This window comes from Grus americana, chromosome Z (genome assembly GCF_028858705.1).
Source record: "Grus americana isolate bGruAme1 chromosome Z, bGruAme1.mat, whole genome shotgun sequence".
Classification (NCBI taxonomy): Eukaryota; Metazoa; Chordata; class Aves; order Gruiformes; family Gruidae; genus Grus; species Grus americana.
The window spans coordinates 583,952-606,605 of record NC_072891.1 but is presented as its reverse complement, the minus strand read 5'-3'; the positions used below and the strand labels follow the sequence as shown (position 1 = coordinate 606,605).

General features: G+C 45.1%; 1 protein-coding gene across 9 annotated transcripts in view; it reads right to left on the bottom strand.

Annotated features, from left to right (window-relative positions):
* The window catches only part of ATP8B1 (ATPase phospholipid transporting 8B1), a 39,361-nt gene extending 18,846 nt beyond the window's left edge, over positions 1-20,515 (bottom strand). For 2 of the 9 annotated variants that reach the window (XM_054810778.1, XM_054810785.1), the window contains exons 1-9: positions 20,209-20,515; positions 16,953-17,089; positions 9,561-9,692; positions 6,377-6,569; positions 2,763-2,860; positions 1,397-1,510; positions 764-862; positions 596-657; positions 84-156 (exon numbers count right to left, since the gene is read on the bottom strand). In XM_054810778.1, coding sequence (XP_054666753.1) covers positions 84-156; positions 596-657; positions 764-862; positions 1,397-1,510; positions 2,763-2,860; positions 6,377-6,557 — 627 coding nt within the window. In that variant the 5' untranslated portion in view covers positions 6,558-6,569; positions 9,561-9,692; positions 16,953-17,089; positions 20,209-20,515. Of the gene's footprint in view, positions 1-83; positions 157-595; positions 658-763; positions 863-1,396; positions 1,511-2,762; positions 2,861-6,376; positions 6,570-8,903; positions 8,957-9,560; positions 9,693-16,952; positions 17,090-18,531; positions 18,678-19,404; positions 19,715-20,208 lie in introns of those variants that run through there. The other 7 variants (XM_054810782.1, XM_054810786.1, XM_054810779.1 and 4 more) reach the window with 6 other exon arrangements.
* Positions 20,516-22,654: the final 2,139 nt, after the last annotated feature.

The following is a 22,654-nucleotide window of genomic DNA, read 5'->3' as shown; positions in this document are numbered from 1 at the left end:
ATAAATAAGCATCAAATAAATCCAAGTCAAGATTTGTGCAGAACTCTGTAGAAACATAAAACAAATATATCTAAAGCACTTACAGGAACGAAAGTATTTTTCTTCAGACGAATGATATCACCAACTTTAATATCTTTCCATTTTGTGTTTTTGAACCTAATATCAAGATAGTTTAACAATTATTACTATTTAATCTAGAACACTATGCACTCTGTAAATCTTGAAATATTGAACTTTCCTTACCACAAAAACATTACATCCTGCTAAGGTGTGTTTTTTCTTTTTGGAAACTGCAATTCAGCTGGGGGTCTGTAACTTAGAAGTCAACCTACCTCTTCTCTTCCCTCTTTACCTATATATGAATTTTTGTTGTTCTCTCCAAAGAAGTTGCTCTTAGCACGGACTTAGTGCCACAGAATTAAGTTTAAATTGCTGCTTTGGGCAATTCTTTTCCATTTTCAATTAGGTTTTCACATAGACGGTAGAGAACAAAAAGCTGAACTTCCCTTAGTATCTACGGTTTAAGGCGAGTGATGAAACTTGGTAACAAGGCAACAAACATCACTTACAGAGTTAAGAAGGGAACAGTACAAACCTTCCATCCCTGATGACTTCACATGCCCTGTTATTAACCTCGTTGTCCATCCTGTGACGAGCCTGAAAACCAGGAGTAAAGAATGTACTCCCTACTGTGTATCACAATTAAAGAAATGAACTACACTGTTTTCTTTTGCTTTTCGTATTAACAAAATATGTTTCTTACAATGTCATCCACTAGGTCCTTGACTGCAGTTATTCCCAGCACCAAGAGTAAGGGCACCAGTGTCGTATACCATGACAGGGTAGTTATTTGGGGAATCGACTACAAAAGACAAATAAAATCAGTTCAATACAGGATTGTCAATCAAGCTCAATTCAGAGACATTTAATAATGATCTGACTACAACATAAGAAAGAAAACCAATGCATCAGAAAGAGAATTTTAAGTCAGGTTGCGAAGATGAACAAAACTCGGGGGAAGAGTTTGACTGTGCTGCCCTGCCTCAGCATTGGCTTCTCTAACAATTGTAGATGCTCAGATTTTCTCTTGGAGTTTCTGATTCGTGAATGGAACTTAAAGCTATCATGTTTTACAGAGCAAAAGAAACATCTTTTCCCCAGGAAACTCATGAACTCTGCAACTAGCACATCCTAGCTAATACAAAGCTAGTGTAAGTCTTTCCAGATTTCTGTTAATTTGGGCTTAGTTTCTACAGTAGTTCTGATACAGTCCCTCACAAAGCACCCTGCAATTTCCTGACAGGATAGCACTGAATTGTGTCATAAGTATTATTCAGCTCAGTAGATCAGCACCTCAAATTCACTTCACAGTCAGTATTCTCTCTGTCTGTCTTACCTGCAAAATGAGAAGAACGAGGAAGTAGAAGTTGGCTGCTCTCTTAAACTGTTCAAACAGATTCAGTGGTAAAAAAGTGATAGGGTTGTACTTGTATGTCTTAATTGCATTTCCCTGTTGAAGAAACCCAAATGTCATTCACAACAGCAGATTCTTCTTACATTACAAATGTACAATGCATATTTGTAAGTCAAGCGTTTTACTAGTGAAATCTTTCCTACGAACTCTGTTAGAGCTGTACCTTTCCTCAACAGTTTACCATGGGTCACAGTCTTAACGACATAAGGCAAAAAAGGTCTGTTTCACTGATGTTAACATATCCCAAAGAAGCATCTCAGACTGAAGCTTCAGCTACACCGAGGACTACAGGGCATTGCAGAGCCATGGTGTGGCAAAGTTACAGTCTCTCCTCAGGTAAATAGCACAGTGCCATGGCACTGCCAGAGGAGCACGGAAAAGGGAGGAAACTTCAGTGCTCCCCTCCTCCTAGGCAATCTTCTCTGTAATGCCTTTTGACATTGTTTGCTATTAGGGAGATAATTGGTCTCAGGCATCAAACTACAAATAATGAACCCAGATACAAAGGACCGTTAACTAGACTTAATCAGGAGGGACAATGTTGGATCCAGCAAAGGCTCACTCTCATGACTTTTACTATTAAATGTTGATACTCATGCATGAGATAATCCAAATGGCCTCAAGACTGTGAGGCAGGTATCTCAGCAGGTACAAGGGAGCCACACAAGCCAATGCATCACAGACGAAGCCCAACAGTCCACATGTAATCCTGCAGTCCAAGCGTCTGTCACTCACAACCAGCACCACATGCAAGCACCATAGCTTTAATACTGTCAAAGTTGAAAATTATGAACAGGGAGGGAAGGAAGAAAAAAAAAAAAATCAACCTTTTGTCTTGATAAATGAGACAAAAACATCTCCTTTATCATAATTATTCAGAATGACACTGTTTAAATGACTAGACATTCCCAAATGTCTATTTTTAAGACTGTCCCAGTCTAGCTTAATCAGGATATTGCTTAATACTACACTGAGACTTATTCTATGAAAGATGACACCTATGTGGATGTTTGCAACAGCTCTGGCTGAGCAGATAAAACTGGAATTTGGACTGAGGACACCTGGCTTCTAATTCTCTATCTCATCTCAGACAAGTCTCTTGGTACCTTGATTTTCCATTCACAAACCCCAAGCCAGTTATACTTACCCTCCTTTGATGGAAATCCTAAAGAAGTGTTAATTGTGGCTTTTACACTAATCAGCAGTGGTTGGAAAGATCTTACTGAGATTAAGAAAGTATTCACCCCACAAGTACTATAAACACATAATTGAGATAAAGAAAACTTACTGCATATTTGCTTTTTTTGAAGCACAGAAATACTGTTCTCTTAAACTGAGGCTGCTCGTAGAAGTGTTCATCGTTTGCTTTAACTTGCCAGCTGCAGTCTGGAAGAGACAAGGCAAAACGGTCAACGCCTGATTGTTATGAGGGAACAAATGTGCCAGTTTCAGGTTTTCTCTCAAATGCCATATTTTAAAGGTACTTTCAATTGAAACAAGACGGATACCTGCTTTTTAGTACCTAGTCAAAAAAAAGGTTTTCAAGAAGTTTCCAGTCTATTTGTCTTTATTAACAATTAAAACATAATCTGAGGTAGGAAGAAGTGGCGATCAAGAATTTGGAAGTTCTATGAGAAACTGAAAACCTATCTGAGTAACATTTATTCATGCTGAATTCCCTTCTTTCCCCTCTTTTGGTTTGCTTCTGTTACACCTGTGAAGCACTAAGCACCCAAAACAGGGTTTCTCAGTCTTTCCAGAAATGAAAAGGTCCACTCAACTTTTGAAAACAATTATTTCCTATAACCATACTGTGCAATGGTTGTCATTTACAACCATAAAAAAGTAAAAATCTGAAGTGCTCATTTTATTTCTTCAGCCATCAATTTTGTCTGATTTCTTTAAAACTCGGGAAAATTAATTGCATTTTGCAGTAAAATTTAACGAAGCTAAACAAGCAACATCTGCAACAGCCTTCTGAAGTTTTGGACCATAAGCTGATAAATTTGCTTACAAAGCACTGAGCAATCTTGCCTCCTTCTGTCACATTTAGCATTTAAACCCTGGCTTGACATCCATCCTCCCTAAGGAAAAGGTTTCTAGAGGACTTGCTAACAAACCATCCATCTCCACCTTAAGGTCTCTACAGTTAACCTAAGTCCTATCAAGTCTACCTTTAGATGGGTTCATCCAGGATGTGCACAGCTTTTGGCCAACCACTACTTACTGCCAGAATGCCTTCTGCTGCTGCCCCTCAAGCGTGCATCAGGGATAGGACAGCCCTATTAATTCTGCTGCCCACATCAAAGAAACTCCCCGCTGAACTCATTCAGCAAGTTTTTGAGCCACTCATAGGAGCACTTTGCCTGCCTGGGAAGGATGAGGCAGCCAGCAAAGGCAGCTTTCTTGACTCATCAGCCAAGTATCTCCCCCTTTTCTCCAGCCCACGTTAATTGTCCTTAATGGGTGCTCTCTTTGGTTTCATGGGATTCTCCTGACCTAAGCCATCCAGCAGGCAGAGCCCGGATGGGATGAAACTCCCGGAGGCAGAGGCTGGGCTGGGGACTGGCACCAGGCTCCCAGGGACCCATGGGGAGCATGTGTGAAGATGAAGGCGCTCCTGGGCCGCTGTAAGGCACTCATGTCTGATACAGCTGGCTAACTCAAATCCAGGCGCAAAGCCTTTCTTTTTTCCATCCAACACATAAAGCAAGTTCTCCTTTGACGTTTCTGGGATCTTTACTGTCACTATACAACTTTCATTTCCAGAAAGTTGGTTGCAAGCTGAGAAGATAATAAATACTTATCTTGCTGTAGTACTTGCATGTAAGATTGCCTAAATGAAAACACAGAGCAGATGGCGAAGATACATAGTGCATCCTGGTCAAGGTTTACATAGAAGTGCCGAGAGTCACAGGGTTTTACCTCCTTACATAATGCTTACATAAAATTACTGGAGGACCACGTTTTGGTTTATCATTACTGAAGTGCATGAATTGAGAAAGTTATTAAATTTTGTCAAAATGACAGGACTGAAGAAAATTGTAAACATGTCTACAAGAACATTTCTTCACCACGTTCGCAAAACCATTGCAGTGTTGATAAAACCTCAGCACTCCAGATGGAAAACTGGCAAATTAGGCCTTAAATAAAACCTGCAGGAAGGAAGCTCCCCAAAATGAATTCAAACTGCTTAAAAGTGATATTAATACCTAATATCTGGGAAGCTGCAGCAGTAATTCATCATCTTTAAAGGAACACAAAGGGAAAAACGTCTTTGTTGAGGGAAAAAAAAAAAAAAGAAGCAAAAAGGATGTAAGTTTTGTAGCACTACCTGAATATAATTAGCTACTGAACCAGTCAGAAGATTCTACAAATTCTGCAACTTATGCCAGAAAATTATCTATTAACCAGAAAAAGCAGGCAAAGAGGATTTAAACAAACAAACAAAACCCCCAAAGGGTCTAAAGAGGAAGAAAAAAAAAATCTGACAAAGTTTGTCAACTGCTTACAAGCTCTACGATTAGAGTACTGGCCTACCAAGGCTGCCTGGTAACATCTCTTACCTCCTTAAAGCTTTTGCTCTAGCTCAGAGTTCAAAGGAACCGCCAATTCCATAGCTCTAGTCCATATTTTGGGTAATAACTTGGGTAACATTAACTGCATAGACAGCACAGCCTTGTGGTTACACTGAACTAGCGGGAGCTACAAGTCCTTTGGAGGGCAGAATCAAAACTCATCTCCCTGATTTCAGATTCTCTCCAATTCACCAGGATAAAGGAAAAGGCATGGTACACTTCGGAAAAGAACCTGAAGGTGTAGGAGGTCCTGGTTTAGTTTTGTTTCTCTCTTTTCTTCTTCTGTTTATACTAGAGCATAAAGCAAACTTGTGGTTGCTGGTGTACTGTGTCTACGAAATAAAATATCTGGAGAAAAAAAAAAAGAGGGGGGAGCTGGAGGAGAGCGCAACAGTCATGATGAGAACTCAATAAAACATGACGGATGATGAGAGGCTAAGAAAACCATGTTTATTCTATAGGCTATGTTACCTCAGTCATGGTAAAAAAAAAAACCCAAAACTAAATGTGTAATAGGTGGTTATAAAATGAAAACACGTAATAGGTGGTTATAAAATGAGAGGTGATCAACTGTTCCCTGTTGCCACACAAACAGGAAGAAATCTATATATATTAAACAGGCAGTGGTTAAACAAAAAGTACTCACATTGCAACACTGAAAAAAAAGGTATTTAGGGGAGTTACAGACTTTCCTTGGACAGAGGTTAAGAACAGGTATGTCCAAAACATGTCAGAGAGGTTCCTCCCATTTACGTTCCTAGGCTGGCGGCAGCACACGGACTGCACTTGAGGGGTTTCTTTGAACTCCTCCTATTCACCTTACCTCTCTGTGATTCTGAAACTACTGTAAATGAAGAAAATCATGAGGCTACAAAATTAGCCCTTAAACTGAAACCTCAGCTGTGCAAGACTTAGAAAGCAGAAACACATGCAAACCAACTGACTAAACGCAGCAAATTGGCTTATGCTGGTTCAAGTTTCCAGATGCTGGGGAAGACAAGTGTCTGAAGTTCTGTTCGAGCTGTTCTTGATGTACAGGCTATGAACATCTAGGGCCTGCCTTAATTAAGATGAGGTCACCGTGCAGATCATTAGCTTTACGCAAGAAGCTGTGACACAGAACTCTGGTTGCAGATTGGAATGAAGTTGATTTTCGTTCTGACAATTGTTAAACTGAATTGCCATCAATTACTCCTCCACAGATTCAGATAAGCCCTTCTAAATCCTAACTAACAAGCACAAAAATCAAATTGATCCACACATGGCCTAGTCTCTGTATTCAGGACCATTTGCTACCCAAATCAAGTTTCTGTCAGAACGTTACCTTTTTTCAATGGCTCTCGGCTCTCCTCCGTGTCTCTGTTGATTCGCTTTTGTCCTGGTTCAACTGCAGGCTGCCGACTGTCCAACTCATCCTCTGTTTCATCGTCACTGTATGGCATCACCTCATCGTTGGGCTGGGAATCCTCATCGAAGGTGGTCTCTGAATCCCTTTCCGAGATCATGCTGCTAGCGCCCTGCAAGCATTTTGTACAAGTTAGGGAAAGGAGTTAATGTAGCAAGTGCTGGAAGCCACGTCTCCCTAATTTTCCTCTGTTGATGCTGGTCACCAAAACAAGTCTTTCATTACTGTTCTGCTATATGTAATTACACGTGCTCACAGGACAAAGAACGCCCTGCACTTGTGAGGCAGCAGACCTGGCACAGGACGTAGGAATCAGGGAGCCCTCAAACACCTCACTCCAGCGCCTTCCGACAAGTGCGTCGTCTTCATTTCTAACCACGCAATACCCAAATTTGTCGTACTGAAGCTTAAATTACTTGTGCTTGTTTCTGCGGATCAACACTTCCAAATGGGTTCTGTCCTGTCTGTGCTAGGCACTGTAACAACTGTAAGAAAATTAAAACTCGTGAGGAGAGGAGGGGGCTCCATCACCTCAGTTTCTGCCAGGGCCCCGAGGGCACCAATAAGCCTCTCTGGCCCCCACCAGCCTCGCCCGGGCCCCCCCGCACCCATGGGACCAGGAGCCACATGTTGGCTCAGCCTGCGGCCCTGTCTGAGCTGCATTAGAGGAGGGCTGGTCTCCAGCTGAGCTGTGGCCATGTCTGTGCCTCCTTTAGCTCTGCCTTGACACTGCGGACCTCTCCAGCCATCGCTGGGCCTGACCCTAACCCTGAACCACACATCAACTTCCCAGCTTGACCCTGGACCTGCCGCATCACTGTGGCATCGCCTTACGGCCTGGACTCTGACTGGACCTGGCCCCTGTGTTGGGGTCTGTCCTGCTTGCCTCCTGAGCCCTGCGACCCCCGTCCTCTTGGTTTCCCATGGGGAGCAGCCCTGCTCTTGCTCTCCCTGGCAACTTCAAAATAAAACCAAGTAAGGATGGCTGAAGCCAAACAACAAGATGTCCACAGCAGCTAGCTACCAAGTATCCATCTGTTCATCCACCTTGCAAAGACAGCCTGGTTTTGTGAAGGAAGGCCAGTGCCACCCTACAGTCCGTATGCTGTTGCTAACGAACCAGCAATCATTGGGGCTGACACCACACCCTGTCGACATCTGCATTAGTTTCCATTCTTGCAAAGCTGAATTGTCTCCCGTCCTTAATATCTGAGAGACCTATCAATACTACATGAGCACTTAATATGCTACTCAAATGACACGACTGTTGGCTGGAGCCCAAAGCATGAACACTCATGAGCCACAGCACTGCCGTGCTTGCCCAGCACACAGGCTAATGTTGCAAGACTGCCAGTTTACAAAATAAACCAAAACCACCAGGTATTATACAAACACACAGTTTGATTTAATAGGAATTAATACAACTTCTCCCAAGACCCACTCAAGCTGTTAGAGGCTGCTCACTGATGCAGTTAGCCAGAAATATGACAGCTAACACATGACTAACGCAGTTGTGGAACCTGAAACTTCTGTGAAAAGATAATTTGTTTTCCTAAATAGCCTTGGAGTTAGGGAATTTGCCTCAAGATGCAGTAGATTCAACCTCAAACTCAGACAGTTGAATACCTCACTGTGATATTTTGGAGGTTTTCTCATCTTTTGTTCTTTCTCAACTACTATCCCATCCCCATAAAATGTCGTATTTCATCCAAAATAGAAAGGAAGAAAAGTATTACTCAGGAACCTGAACCAAAAATTTATCTCCAGAGCAACCTGCTCATCAACAACTTAATGCATGGGGCCAGGACAAAGCGCCCAGACATCATTACTGGCACCGGTCCGTGATGCAATCCTCACCGTTTCTCGCATGGTGGTGAACGAGCAGCTGGCAACCCAGCCCTTGCTGAGCGCGGTGCCTCGTCGTGGCGCAGACGTGCTTGCAGCGGCTGCAGGCGGGCAGTTGCGCAACCCACGTCAGGGCTCAGGAGGCCCCAGGTTACATCGTGGTTTCGCTCCCTCAGCAAGCCAGGCAGATGCTGCTGAATCGGGTATTAAGTCTTGCCCCTTAGCAATCCTGCAAACTCTGACTTGCTGAGCGATGCTTACAGCCAACACAAACACTGACTTTTTCCAATTTTTTTCTGTCTGAACAGGGATATGGACAATCCTGCCCTCAGCCATCAAACCCTTTGCTTTGCAAGCAAGCCATAGTCAGACTCTTCACCCGCGTGTCTACTTTGGTGTTTACAGACACTTAGATTTTCTTTGCAATGAATGTCTGTTCAGGCAGAAGAAACTCCTTAGGTTTTCAATCCCAAATTATTTGAATGTTACACAAAGTCCATTTAGAGCAGGATGTAATGTTCAATTCCTCTTTGAAATAGATATAAAATATACATAACTGCAAGAAGCCCTGCAGTAGTCAAGGATTCTGTGCTGCTAATACCTTACATGGGGACCGCTGGAGAGGAAAAGTTGAAGATCCTTACGTGCACAGTCCTTAAAACAAAAAATACCACCAGGTCTTTGAATTGCTCTCACTCTAAGACAAATAAAATAAGGTCATACCCCAGCACACAGAGATTCAGTCTTTAGCCTATTAATCTTTACTCATTAACTGTTTAATGATTAATGAACTAATTAATCAGGCAAAGGGTTAGATGAGATGTCAAAAAACCACTGCATTTGTTTTCTATTATAGATGCAGAGCTAAATGGAAATACCTAAAATACAAACAAAAGCAGCCTGTGATGCTAGCTGGGAATGCCAGGACAATGGTTTGCTGGGGGGAAGTTCAAATTAATTATATTCACTTTACCTCCTCAAAGAGCTAAACTGCCAACTGGAAAACCCCGCTAATAGAGGAGATCTCATTAACTGTTACCCCGCAGGCAGCACTACTCTGTCCGCTGAGCTGCTCTGTGCTACAGGCAGTGCCATTGCCATTTCCACAGAAGGCTTCGGTGATTTCAGGCAGTATTTACTAACCCTGATACCACGAAACACAGAGGGCACCGTCCCTGCAGCCAGAGACCTCGTCACGAACATCCCGGTGGGCGGCAGTCTCCTGAGAAGCATGGCTGCCTGCCTGCTCTGTACATACCGTACCCTGCCCTTGGGGACCAACAGCGGCCGAGGGGACGGTGGTCCGACTGACGGGGAGCGCAGGCGTGGCTGCCAGTGAGCGTGTGGCACGGAGGAGCCCGAGGCTGGCTAGGAGACCGCAGAAAGGCACCTGCAGTCGAAAGAGAGCAGAGAGGTGTTGTGGGGCCAAAGGCAAAGGAGTCTTCCAGTGACAGGGTGACAAATCGGTTTAGAGTTAAGTGTCTTGACACCTAGTCTGCATGAAAAGGACTAGCTGAGATGTCAAAGTGATGTCAGAAGTTCAGAGGAAGGTGGAGAGCGATCACGAAGTGAAAGAGGAGACGGGAGGAACCGGCAGCACGGAGCTGCAGAGATGCCAACTAATACTGAGCCAGCAGGGGACAGAAAGAGAGGAGAGCGCACATCTACCAGCACCTGGATGTGGGATGGACACAACGGAAACCAAAGCTGAATTACACATGGCAGGAAGAGAGGCGGCTGCTACTGATTTTTGCAACGGTCACCATTCTGAGGAGAAAAAAGGCACCACAATTAAAAAAAAAAAAAAGCTAAAAAGACTATGCCATGCAGGATAAAAAGACTATGCCATGCAGGAGAAACGAACTATTTATGAACAATGTTGAAATAAAATATGTATGGGGAGGTAAAGGACAGGAAAATAGTATTAAACACAAGTTTAATTATACCTGCCTGAGTTTATTTACTAAAAGGGCAGAAAACTCAGGTGCAAATTCCACAGTGCTTTGGTCACTCAGGTTTTGTGTCTGCTCATGCCTCAGGGCAAGTACCAGCCAACTGGGAATAACTTAAACCTTGCAAAAAAAACATTTACTGCATTTGTTTGAAGGCAGTAAACAACAACAAAAAAATCATCTTACTCTAAATTCTGCTCTGCACATGACACTGTTGCAAGAACTTGGGGTCACAGGGAGTGTAACTTTAATGCTGCAAATCAGACAGTCACTCAAAGTGGCCCTAAAACAGTTACAGATCAATCTGGAACGAGTCATATGTATAGTAAAATAATTTAAATGCTACTAAATTTGTTATTTTTATTTATTGTGGATATAAAAACCTACAATGTGAAGCAGAACACAATTTCATACCTTTCCCTTGGCAACATGTGCACAGTCTACAACTTGCCATCGTGTCCTTAGCATGTTGTTCTGCACAACAATCTCACACATTCATGCAATGCCTAGTACAGCAATTTCTCAAACCTTGCCACAGGTTGTTGTTTTAGAACGTAACAACATCAATATTTTAAGCAAGAGTCATAAACCAAAAGCAAATAGTACAAAATACAAATTCAGAGAGACGTTTCTGAACTACTTTAGGGCTCTGGATTTAAAATAGGGGAAAAAAAGCTACATCAAGATGTATTAAAAAAGTAAATAAATGAAAAGCCCGATCCTCAGATATTTTGGGTTTGTCCCATATTTCTTCACTCTGGAAAGATTACAAGAGCCATCACTACGTATTAAAAGAAAAAACAACACTAAACCAAAGCAAAACACAGGTAAATGCAAACAAGCTTCCTGCCTCAGTATGACCCTGAACAAAGTCTTTGTTGGGCACCTGTCAAGAGGATCCCAAGAGGAAATCTAAACTGCAGCTGACTAATCACTGCCTTGGCAGGCAGGAGGCAAATATGGAAACTTCCATAGCTGCACCAATTCCACATTTATTGAATCACGATCATCTGCCGTCCTTAACATCGTAATCCAAATATAAAGCTGTCAGGCTTCACATTGTTGTGAAACAAGGAAATACATTTTGCCAAACCAGTAAGGAAATAGTCTTCTCCAATAAAACAGCAAAAGCATAGTTATAAAACACAGTAACATCGATGTCCGGTTCAATAAAATGAGAACATATTTTAATCTCACTTGGGAAACTCCATCAAACACTTTAAAGGCAGTACTCTATTCAGAGCTCCACCAATGAACTAGTCAAATGATACTTGTTTTCCTTGTCCGCAGGAAAAGTATTGCAATAGAGTAACAGCAGGAAAAAAAAATAAATTTTGCAATTTCTCCACTCGGGTAGAATTTCCATGTTCACTAATTCATGTGGTTTTAAAAGCTTTCCTACACTTATCAGATTTATTTCTTTACTATGTGTTACTGGAGAAAGAAACATTGAAAAACAAACCAGTACTCACAGGAGGACTGAATATGCACTTCCAAAACTGCAGCTAGAATACTACATCTAACATTGATCTCTGGGGTGGGGTTTTCCCCCAAGGACTTTCTAGCAGATGCACGATTACTCCAATTACATTTTCCCCTAAGAGACAGAAGTAATTATTCTGCCATTTCAGCTGGAACACACCGCTCATCTTGCCAATAACTAAGATTTTAGGCTAAAAAGGGAGCATGAAACAAAGACAACCTGTTAGATAAAGAGAGCAACTGAACTGACGCTTGCAGGACTGCATCCAACCAACCAAAAAAGAAATCAGAGCCCCCAGAGTACTGTGATGGCTCTATCAGAGCAGGCACCTGTATTTACGAGACTCAAGTCCATACCCCAGCTTATACCTTGATAGGTTTAAGAATGATTTTTCATCCATGGGCACACGTTTAAAGAAAAGCTCCAACAATGTTTGAGAACTGAAGTTTGTAATTGAAAAGACAGCTGATGATCCACTCTTGGGGAAGGCTGCAGTTTTGTTTCTTTTAAAATAACCTGGTCACCAACATCCAGTCCCGGGCAAGCAAAACAAAACCACCACTTCCTAAGGATCAATTTATCCATCCTTTCTGACAATGCAGATATAAAGCAAAGTATTTAATCCAGATGACCATTTTGTAAACCCGACTGTGGCAAACGGCCTCTGAAACAGCTAGGCAGGGCACACTGGGGTAACTAATCCCCACCTCTTCTCACTTCTAACAAAACCAGCAAATTTGGCAGAACTCTGAGGAACAGAGACTGCTTCAGACAAAGGAAGCTCTGCTTTACACAGCAAAGCAGGAGATATACAGATATGCACGCATTTTGTCTTAAGGCTAGCATTCTCCATCTGAGACGACAGCAGTGGCCTTCAAACAAAAGGAGAAAAATCGGCTTAAAAAAGAGCAGAGGCAATGAGCAGTACAATTCAGAGCGTACAGATGGTTCATCCGGTCAACATGTAAAGATTTGGTTTTTTCCACCTGGTGGCAGCAATTCATATGGCTATTATTGGCTATTGCTATTTTTAGGACCTAAGAAGAGAAAGAGGATTCCTATGAGTTATTAGATGAATACATCCAATGCAGTTGCTTAAATGCAAGATGTTTTTATGCCATGGAACACAGAGGAAGGGGTAGTAAACCACATCAGGAGCCCAACTTCTCACCACACAAATTCTCAGAGGATTCTGTAAGTATCAGGGAGAAAACAAAATACTATTTGTTCTATTCATAAAGTGAAATTCCTACAGTTCCCACCTAACATGCCACTGACTGGTACAAACAGCAAATGAGATAATAGCTGTAGGTGAGCATTACAGGATCTCCAAAAGAACTGTTACCTTGGGACGCTGCACGGCAGCCCATCTCCCAGCCTGATAATCATCAAATTGGTAACATGGGTTCAGTTCATGCCTCTACACCTCTTGCTCGCTATTTATTCCTCACATAGCAGCAGTCAGAACCAAAGTCCTTCGATGGCGAGATATTGCATTTCTATTCTCACTTCAGTGATCCCAATCAAATGCTTTAATAGAGTATCATCCTTCATTAAAAATTAACTAATTAATCAACTAATCTACCTGTAACATGAGCTTCTACAAGGAAACAGGCAAATAATAAAACTAGATTTGCTTCCAAAATATAAGAGACAGATCACATGTTGCTCAAAACAGATATGAAATGTTACTGGTAACAAGTGCTTGGACAGGCAGATAGAAGTATCTTCTGAACAACTCAAACCTGCCAGCTAATCTTTTAGGAAAGAAAGAAAGAAAAAAAAAAAAAAGTACTTACTCGAAATAGCATGAATCAGCACAAATGGGCCAAGGAAATAACCTTCATCCCAAACACTACTAAGCTTCAGTTAGATTGCCATGCAAATTACATGCCTTAAGCTCATCAATTTATATAACTACTTCATACATAACAGTTACATTTACTTCATTGAATGACTACTTTAAAATAATGGAACACCTCCAAAATTACATCTTCAAGGAGAACGATTTCTGTCAGTCATTTGTTCTGAAACACGCTGACTTTTGTATCCGTCCTTACAGTATGCCATGACCATGGTAAGGCCCAGCTCTTGAAACGCCTTGGAGAAAGGCAACCTCTGGAGTTTGGATAACTATTTTAAGTCAGCTGTGACTGGAGACGTGCTCTCGCTCGTCTGAGGCAGTCTCCATCGAGAACCATCAATGCAGTACATTAGCAGTGGGGCAAACTGAACCCCAAAGCTGAAGCCTCAGCTCCTCAAAGCCAACCAAGTACATTTTGCATTAGGCAAAAAACCATAGCTTACAATTCAGAACGTATCATAGACGGCACGTGCCCTTTAGTGTCATCTTAAGTGCTCCCGATGACCATCGGAAACGGCGCAGATTGGTGCGTGGTACAAGTAGAAACAGACTCTGCCCAGACATTGCAGACAATTCAGTCTTGGCAGCCGACGCAGAGGTACAGCCCAGTTCCCAGTGCCGCTTCAGGAAAACAGAACTGCTGAACGCTTATACTGTGCATTGCAAATGGGTCAGCTTACAGCCAAACCACTCCAGCGGAAATACATCAGAGCTGAGGAAATAAGCACAGGTTTGCTTGTCTGTCAGAGCTCCCACAGCTCAACAATTCCACCTACAGTAAAGACATTCTGGGTCAGGCATGCTTTTCTGAAAGAAGTACGCTCAAACTGCGCTTGAGAGCGTAAGCTAATCAAAATGGAGGTAGTAAGGAAACAAACTCCTGACCTTACACACCTTCTTCATTGCACTGTGACCCTGGAGAAAGTTCCCACTTTGAAACTGCCAACACATGCCTAACATGAGATGACTCGCAATTCCCACCAAAAAAAAAAGGTTAAAATTCAAGTTATTAAAATACGGCTATGGATAAAACACTCGTGGTGAAGCAGTGCACCTACAAACCCCAGAACACACGTCATACCTGATGAGTCTGAGACCTCCACCACACAACAGAACCACAAAAGATTCAAACAGCACTTTGGGAGCTCAGGCTATCGCTGCAACATGAGGAATCCTTGGGGAACCCGTTCTGTAAGCAACTGGTCTCCTATGAGTCAGCCTGGTTATGTCATCTACTGCTGTCATTCACCCAGCCCCAAGGTTTATACACATATGTACGTATAAACACACACACACAATGTTTTACATATATATACATTTTGATTCACAACAGTTCCTCATCTCACAGAAAAAATTATAAAAAAAGTTGTTTCAAGCAATTTGTGACCACAAATTGTGCAGAGGCTACTTAGAATTTAGCCTAAATAGCAGAGGTTCATTCTACTTTCCACAAGCATTAGCATCACAAAGTTAATATCTAGTTATATCTGTTGATCAGAAACAACACAATCTGTACACTAACAGAGAATGAACAGTAACGTCAGCATTAGTATTTACCAGAGCAAGAAGACCTAAAGATGGTTAAACTCTGGTGAATAACTGATTTCTCCTTATGTCCCCCTACCACCAATTTTGAAATTTCAGTGCCAGTATAAAGACCTGGGAATGCCCCAGTGCAGACAACTGATGGAGAGTTACATATACACAGCTATATGCTAAGGCGGCATCAGCCCACAGTGCCTCACTCAAAACTTTAACATTATGTTTATCAACTCACCCATGTTTGAAGCGGGAGAAGTGCCATAATTGTGCAGAATAAGGATGCTGGAGAAATAAAGACATAAGCAAACTTGCACTGTTACTTCCCACTGGATAAACAAACTGCTCTGGCAAAATGTGTGTCCTAGAACGAGGCCATTCTGCCAGGACAAAGTGCCTTGGCACCGCGCTGGGAGACAGCGACAGCGTCTCTGTCAGCTTATACTGCAACTGGAAACACGCATGCCCAGCGTCATGCAATGTACTGAGGGCAACCACTCATTAAAAAAGGTGTTTCCAAAAAGGTGTTTCGGCTATACCTTTTTAACCGTGAGGATCAAGGACTTACCAAACTGGATTACTTCCAGCTCCAACAGACTTTTTTATTGGCATCATACGCAGCCAACCTTGTAATATTCACAGATCCTTCTTTCACAAGGAATCAGCTCCAGTCCCTCCTTGGATGCCATAATCACCCTAATTACCTGCACCATCAGGAGGTAAACACCAGTGTAAAATTGTAACACTTTGGTACCACCAAGCTCTGTGAAACCTTACTTTCTCCAAAAGCTATTCTTTCCAAACTTGGTTGAAGGAAGTGACAGTTTCTCCAACGAACGTACTGAAGCCTGAGCCAAACGAGCTGAGGCACCAAAACACTGAAACCCCCCTGGAAAGAGGGAGTAGTTTTGTACTGTTGACAGATGTCCAAAACCAGTCTTGGGCGGGGGGGAGAGAAGAGAGAGAGAAGAGCACAGTATCAGCAGAAGAAAATGAACACATGGGGGACACCAGCTTCCAAATGCCGTCACTCCTAAAGCTTCCCATCTCAGTTCTGCATGATCACACCACCTGGAAAAAGCACCTCATTTGAAAAACAAAGCCTCATAGAGGAAGAACTAGAATTAAATTAGTGGCTATTGTGTACTCACCAATATAGCTACCTATTAAAATTTTAAGATTGCTATGTATGAAAATGACTATGAAGGACATTCCAATATAAGTGAATTGATCACTATGAGCCAACAGGACTCTACACAAGGAAGAGATTAACTAGTCACCAACAATTTAACAGGAAATAACAACAGAGAGACCCATAGCCTACAGTCCAAGCTGCCTGAGGCTAAGCAAGGATGGTCAAACAAAGGCCACTTGCAGAAACAAAATTATTTTACTCATTATCTGTACTAGGATTTTTCATTAACAGATATGCAGACTTTCCATCATTTAAAGTCCAAGTCAAGACAAGTTATCTTTGCAGAAGATAATAAAGTTGGTAACCTTTGTTCAAGCTCTAGGTTCGAGTGTACTCTGAAGGGGTTTCAACCTGCCTTTTACACAAATCAATGTGTTGCCTCTCAAGGTTCATGTTATAAAAGAGCATATCTTAATAAAGGAAAAAAATATTATTTTTGTGCACACAGAAACCGTATTGTTTGGCGTGGAAGATTTTTGGAACTTTAAATAGCATTATTTCCCTAGATATTACCCTCCCCTGTGAAGGTTACTGCTACCAAGGTTGGAGATTACCCAGTAATACACCTTTTCTGTCAGTATCTAAAACTGACATTAAAGATACTTTCCTAAACTGACCTTTATCCAACGCAGTTTGTGACTCAACCAAGAGACTGCATTACAGACGTAGCTTGAAATGCTTGTAGCCTCAGCGCACAGAAACCGCCAGCTGCTCAAGAAGAATCCCCTGTATTGGACTCTAAATCAGGCTCCATCTGTAACGAAACAAGGTTAGAAAATGTTTTCTTGGCTGACTTCCATCTCAGGAGACTATGTGCATGCAAAAACAAAACAAAATTTCTTTTAGGCAAATAGTGAAATTAACTTGCCTTGCAAAGATTTCTTAACAAAAAGGAGAAATTTCTGAATGGCTCTCCAAACACTTTCATGCTACCTCCTCTCAGGCAGAAAGTCACTTTGGCAAATGACCTGGTTCTTTCCTGTTTTCTCTACACTGCTTATTCTTCCCCCCTCCTTTTCTTTTTGATGTTGGGTTTTTTTTACATCTCCCTGTGCATAACTGTACACCATTTCGTGTACAGCATCCGTGAGCTTGCTGAAATTGTCCATCTCTACTGTCAAATTAAAAATATATTTCTAGTTTGTATAAGAACACGTGAGAAAAAAAACACACAGCGCTAAACACACCACTACACGTTACAGAATAATTTTGTAAGCTTGCCAAAAAGCAACGGTGCAGCAGCAGTGCTCTGTCAGAGCACAGCATCATTAAAGCAGGGTTGAGAGCTCATGCACCCTCAGTCTCCCAGGGATATAATGAGAACTGTGTTCCTCACCCCTGACAAGTATAGAAACACAGAGAGGTTAAGTGATTTGCCCAAGGCCATATGGTAAGTCACAGACAGAGCTAGGGTTAGGTTTCAGAAGCTCCTGGACGTAATCCTGCATTCGATTACGTCAACACAAAGCATCTCATTTAACAGAGGCCAGATAAAGGAAACAGCCAAGGAAGAACATCTAACGCCCTCATAATTAAAACAAAATAAATCAAACCCCTCCCCATATTTAAATGCAGGTAGTGCGTTATACTCTGGCCCAATACGATTACCTATGTCATCAAAATAAAAGCCACAACAACGGAAGAACATGGAAAATAAATTCTAGCTAAATTAAGTAGAAGGCTTCAATACAGAGCAAGCAAGTGGCTTTTTGAGTTCACCATCATAAACTGCAAGGCAAGGGACTGGAACACTCACAGGCTGTGACACAGGAGAAAATTAAATTAACAGAACAGTTTAGAAGTTACCAAAAATAATCTTCATGATACCTGTAAGTTAACAATGGGACAAATACAGGCCTGGGAAAGATACGAAAGCAACCACACTCTTAAGTGAACATCCATAAGAGCAACGCAGAAGCTGACAAGAAAAAACAAAACGACCAAATACCACTTGACGCCTGAACCAGACTTTGAAGAGAAAGACAAATAAAAAGCCAGAACCAAACAGAAAATTGTGAGCAAATCTGAGCCAGTGAAGACACTTATGGAAGGAGTTCAGCCCAAGGGCTCTAGCAGCAGCTACAGAGGTCAGGACCACACAAGCACCAGGGAGCTGAGTCCCACTGGCTCTTCAGCCATTTGCATCCAGACCCCCACCACACACGAGGGGAACGACACCGCGCTGTTACTCATTACCAGAAACTATTTATTGCCGGAAGCTCCCTGTACAGTACGTCGTCTTCAGTTTCAAAACCTCTCTGCTGACATTCAAGCCAGTGGCGAAATGCTTCATTAGCTGCTCCGTTTACCACAGCTCCATTCAGGCTCCCAGAGAAGGGATGCTATTTAAGTTATAGACACAAAGCAGCAGGAAACACGACTGAGATACTGAGTTTTTTGGGGGGGTCAAAAACTGCTTTTCACCTCCCAAGTCAGTGACTGACTTCACAAGTAACTTTTTCAGTATTTTCTGTTGCAGAGCTAGTTCCTTAACATGGGCACCTATTACTGCTTTAAAGCCTGTATAAACATTGACTAATGAGTAATCACCCCACAATCACAAAAGCTAATTTTCCTCATTTATAAATAGAGGGGAAAAAAAAAAAAGAAAAAAGAAAAAAAGCCAGAAGCCGAGCAACTCGCCCGAGGCCCCAGAAGCCAGTCAGCAGAGTGGCGGGACCTGCCAGAGCTCAGGGAGAAAGCTGCGCCGCCTTCCTTCCCCTGCGCCTTACCTCCCAGCAAATACTTATCCTTTCCTCAGCCCCGGGTTCCAGGCTGGGGACACTCTGCGGTCAGCGTGACGGTCAGCTGACGCGCACCTTGCGGTGGGAGAGACTCAGATCGCTGCCGGGTTTAGGTGGACACCGGCCCGGCAGGCACTGAGGGGAGCAGGGACCCTCACGCGTGCGAGAAGCGCCGGCGGGCAGGGCAGGGCAGGGCAGGGCAGGGCGGCGGGCAGCGCGGGCAGGGCAGGGCAGGGCGGCACCCGCGGCGGGCAGCGCGGGCAGGTCGGCCCCCCTCCCGCGGCCCCGCGCTGCCCGACGGGCAGAGCGCGAGCAAAGGCCTCACCTGACAGAAAGGCCCCCGCGCCGACCGCCTCGGCACCGGCCGCCTCACGGTCCCCTGGCGAAGCCGCTCTCCGCCCAATGCATATTGAATGGTGTAAATATTCATGGCGCTACCGGACCTCGGCAGCCCAATGGAAAAAGAGCGCCCCGGGGGCCCGGCCCCGCCCGAGCGAACAGCGGCTGCACCGTGAGGCAGAGCCACCGCCGCCTTCACACCCCGAGCCCGAACCAGCAGATCGAGGCATTTCAGCTTTTAACTCTTCTCGACAAAAAACCATCGGGCTTCAGATTAAGGAGGTGATATTGTGAGAAAGAAAATCGTTTCGGGTCCGCCCTGGCGTGAGCTCTGACCTCTCCTGTGGCAGCGGGAGCAGGAGGCGGCGGCGGTTCGTGACAGAGCTCTGCCCTGAAGCCCCCGGCCCGCCACCGGCCGCTTCTCCGGGTAGCCGGGCTGCCCGACGGCGCCGACGTACCTGCTGGATAACGCCCCGCCGTGTGCCCCAGGCCCGCGCCAGGGGCTCAGCGCCCCGGCCCTCCCCGCCTGTGCTCCCCGGCCCGGCAGCCCGCCTCGCCGGACTTCGCTACCGGCCGCAAACCCTCGCAGAGGCGAGAGGACTACCCCGCGGCTGGGGCTAGGGACAGGCCCCGCTCCCCTAGCACCGAAGCGCCCCAGTCTCGGCAGGAGCCGCGCACGGCACTGCCCGCTCCGCGGAGCCGCCGCCGCCGCCCCTCGGCGGGTGCAGCCGGCGGAGGCAGCGCCCCGCTCCCGGGAGCGGCGCGGCCCCAGCCCGCCCGCCGGCAGCACCTGTGGGCGGGGGTCCCGGCGCCGCTCGCTCGCTCAGGGCCCTCTCATGCCTCCGACAGCACCGCTCCCGCCCGGCCTCCCGCGGGGAGCCGCCGTCAGACCGGACAAACGAGTTCCCCCAGTTCGCTGGGCCGGCCCCGCCGCGCAAGAGGAGGGGAGAGGCCGCGCCGGCCCCGGTCCTATGCCTGGCCCCGGCCCCGGCCCGGCCGCTCCCCCTCACCCGCCGGCCCCGGCCCACGAGCGGGGAGGCGGCGGCGGGACACTCCCGGTTACGCGGAGGGAGGCGCCGCCTCTCCCGGGCCGAGCAGCGCGGCTGATGCCGCCCCCGCCCCGGCCGGTGAGGGGTGGGAGTGCGCCGGCCGCGGGTAGCGGAGCCGGGCCAGGCCGTGAGCAAGCCCCTGCTCCCGCTGAGGTGCTTGAACCCCCTTCTCGTCTGCGCAGCCTCCCCGGCGTCGGGGAGGGCAGGACAGGCGCCGGTTCACACCGGGGCTCAGAAAGGAGCAGGATGGGCTCCCGGGCCTGGAGGGCGGGGAGCTGAATCGTGAGGGGAAGATGTCGTTAGCTGTAATAAAGAACGAACAGAAAGCGTTACCCTGGACCAAGAGGCTTCGTCTCTTGCCTTCGTCACGATATGCCGAGCGCAAGGCCGCCCCCGGCGCTGCCCCTCTGCCTGCCGCCGCGCTGCCGTTACCTGGTGCCGGGGCCTGCTCGGCCCCCCAGACGCTTGCGCGGGGCGGCTCACCCGGCAGGCTGCTCCGAACCGCCGGGGGGGGAAGAGAACGCAGCCCCCGGGTCCCTCCTGGTGTTTGAAGTGACAGGATTACTTTGTCCCGTCTTAATTAGTAGGACTGTACAGCGTTACAGAGAAAACGTTGTAAGAGGTACAGGATTTTAACCTTTTGGCCGTTGTAAACGGTCCGAATGGACTCCTGGTTCCCAAGTCCTTCTAAGGAAGGATTGGAGAGTTGGAGGATGCTCAGCCATGGTATTGTTAACCCTTGAGATAGATAGTTTTGTTTATTAATGAATAAAGCGCTTATATTTAGGGTTGACAGTGCAGTTTTGCTATATGCTGTGTTTGCAACCCACTATATTTTTCTTCTTTCAGGCTGCAGCAAACTACATGTAAACATCTCGGGAGCCTAATGGAACTCGCCAAATGAATGTGACAAGCTCTGACTGTAAGTTTTAATTCAGTGAGTTTCCATAAGCCTCAGTGATATGGATGCTGCTGTACTTGGCTACTAGTTCCCCTGACTTGAAATCTGGCGATTGAGAGGTTTTGCTGGTTTGTTTGTATCCTGGGTTTGTTGATCGGGTCACCCTGTCTCAAAGGCCTTCACGCTGTTGTTTTGCTGCTGTGCACACCTGCGTGCACAGACACACACCCACCCTGTCTGCATTCGTGTGGCAGCCCTGGCAGCCATCCTGTTTGCAGGAGGTGTCTGGGAGCAAACACCACCAACAGCCTTGACCTCCATGTAGACTGCTGCACACAGAACAGAGAGTCCTTCACCCAGGAAAGTATTTAGAAATTGAGTTTAATGAGAATTCAGGACAGACTGTGCCGATGGGGCTGTTCTTCCCCAGACCACCTGGATCCCTCCCTTCTCCAGCTGTGGTGCCTCCCCTGACCATCCCCACCCCATGCCATCCCCAAAGGCTCTTCCCTGCATCCCGTAAGGCAGTAGGCCCATCAGTCTGTACGGTTATGGTGACCCGCTGTGATGGGTGTCACCCCAGACCTCGAGGCTGTGGGCTCTGCAGTGGCGGCCCCAGCTCTGCTTCTCTGGCTGGGTCATTTGGGTGCCCCCCTCCCTGACACCCTGTGCTCCTTTGTGTGTGGGGAGACAAGGGTTTTAGGGCATAACCTAGGAGGAGGAATTAACCCTCACCTCACAAATGTCCCGTGCATGCCAGAGTCCAAGGGCAATTTTGAAGCAGTGCAGAGTGCTGATATGAGCCAGGGAATTAACGTTTGGACCAGGTGTCAGGAAAAGTGGTGTTAGGAAGGGCTCTTTGTGAAGCTGCTGATGGTAGCCTGCACCACTCGGTGTAGCAGGAAGAATTGCCTAGACTCTTTTTATTGTTTTCTAGAAATCTGTTTCCTGCAGTGCCATTGTAAAGATTTTAAAAGCTTATTACGTAGCCCAGCTTAGAGCAAAATGGTTGCTAAATGTTCCTAAAGAATAAAGAAATACTTTTTAAAATTATGATGACATTTTTGCATGCACTTTTATTCACAAATAATGCAGTTTATGGCAAATAAAATGCAGATGTGTTTACTGATCTGATTAAATTGAAAAAAATGGAAAGTATTAGCTATGTCTTAAAGTGATGATGGGAACTGTAACATAAGCCAAATGCTGTAGTGTTTAATACGCTCTTTCTGCAATAATGCTTTCCATTTTTGCTCAGTGGCTGGCCACTGTAAGTTAAACATGTG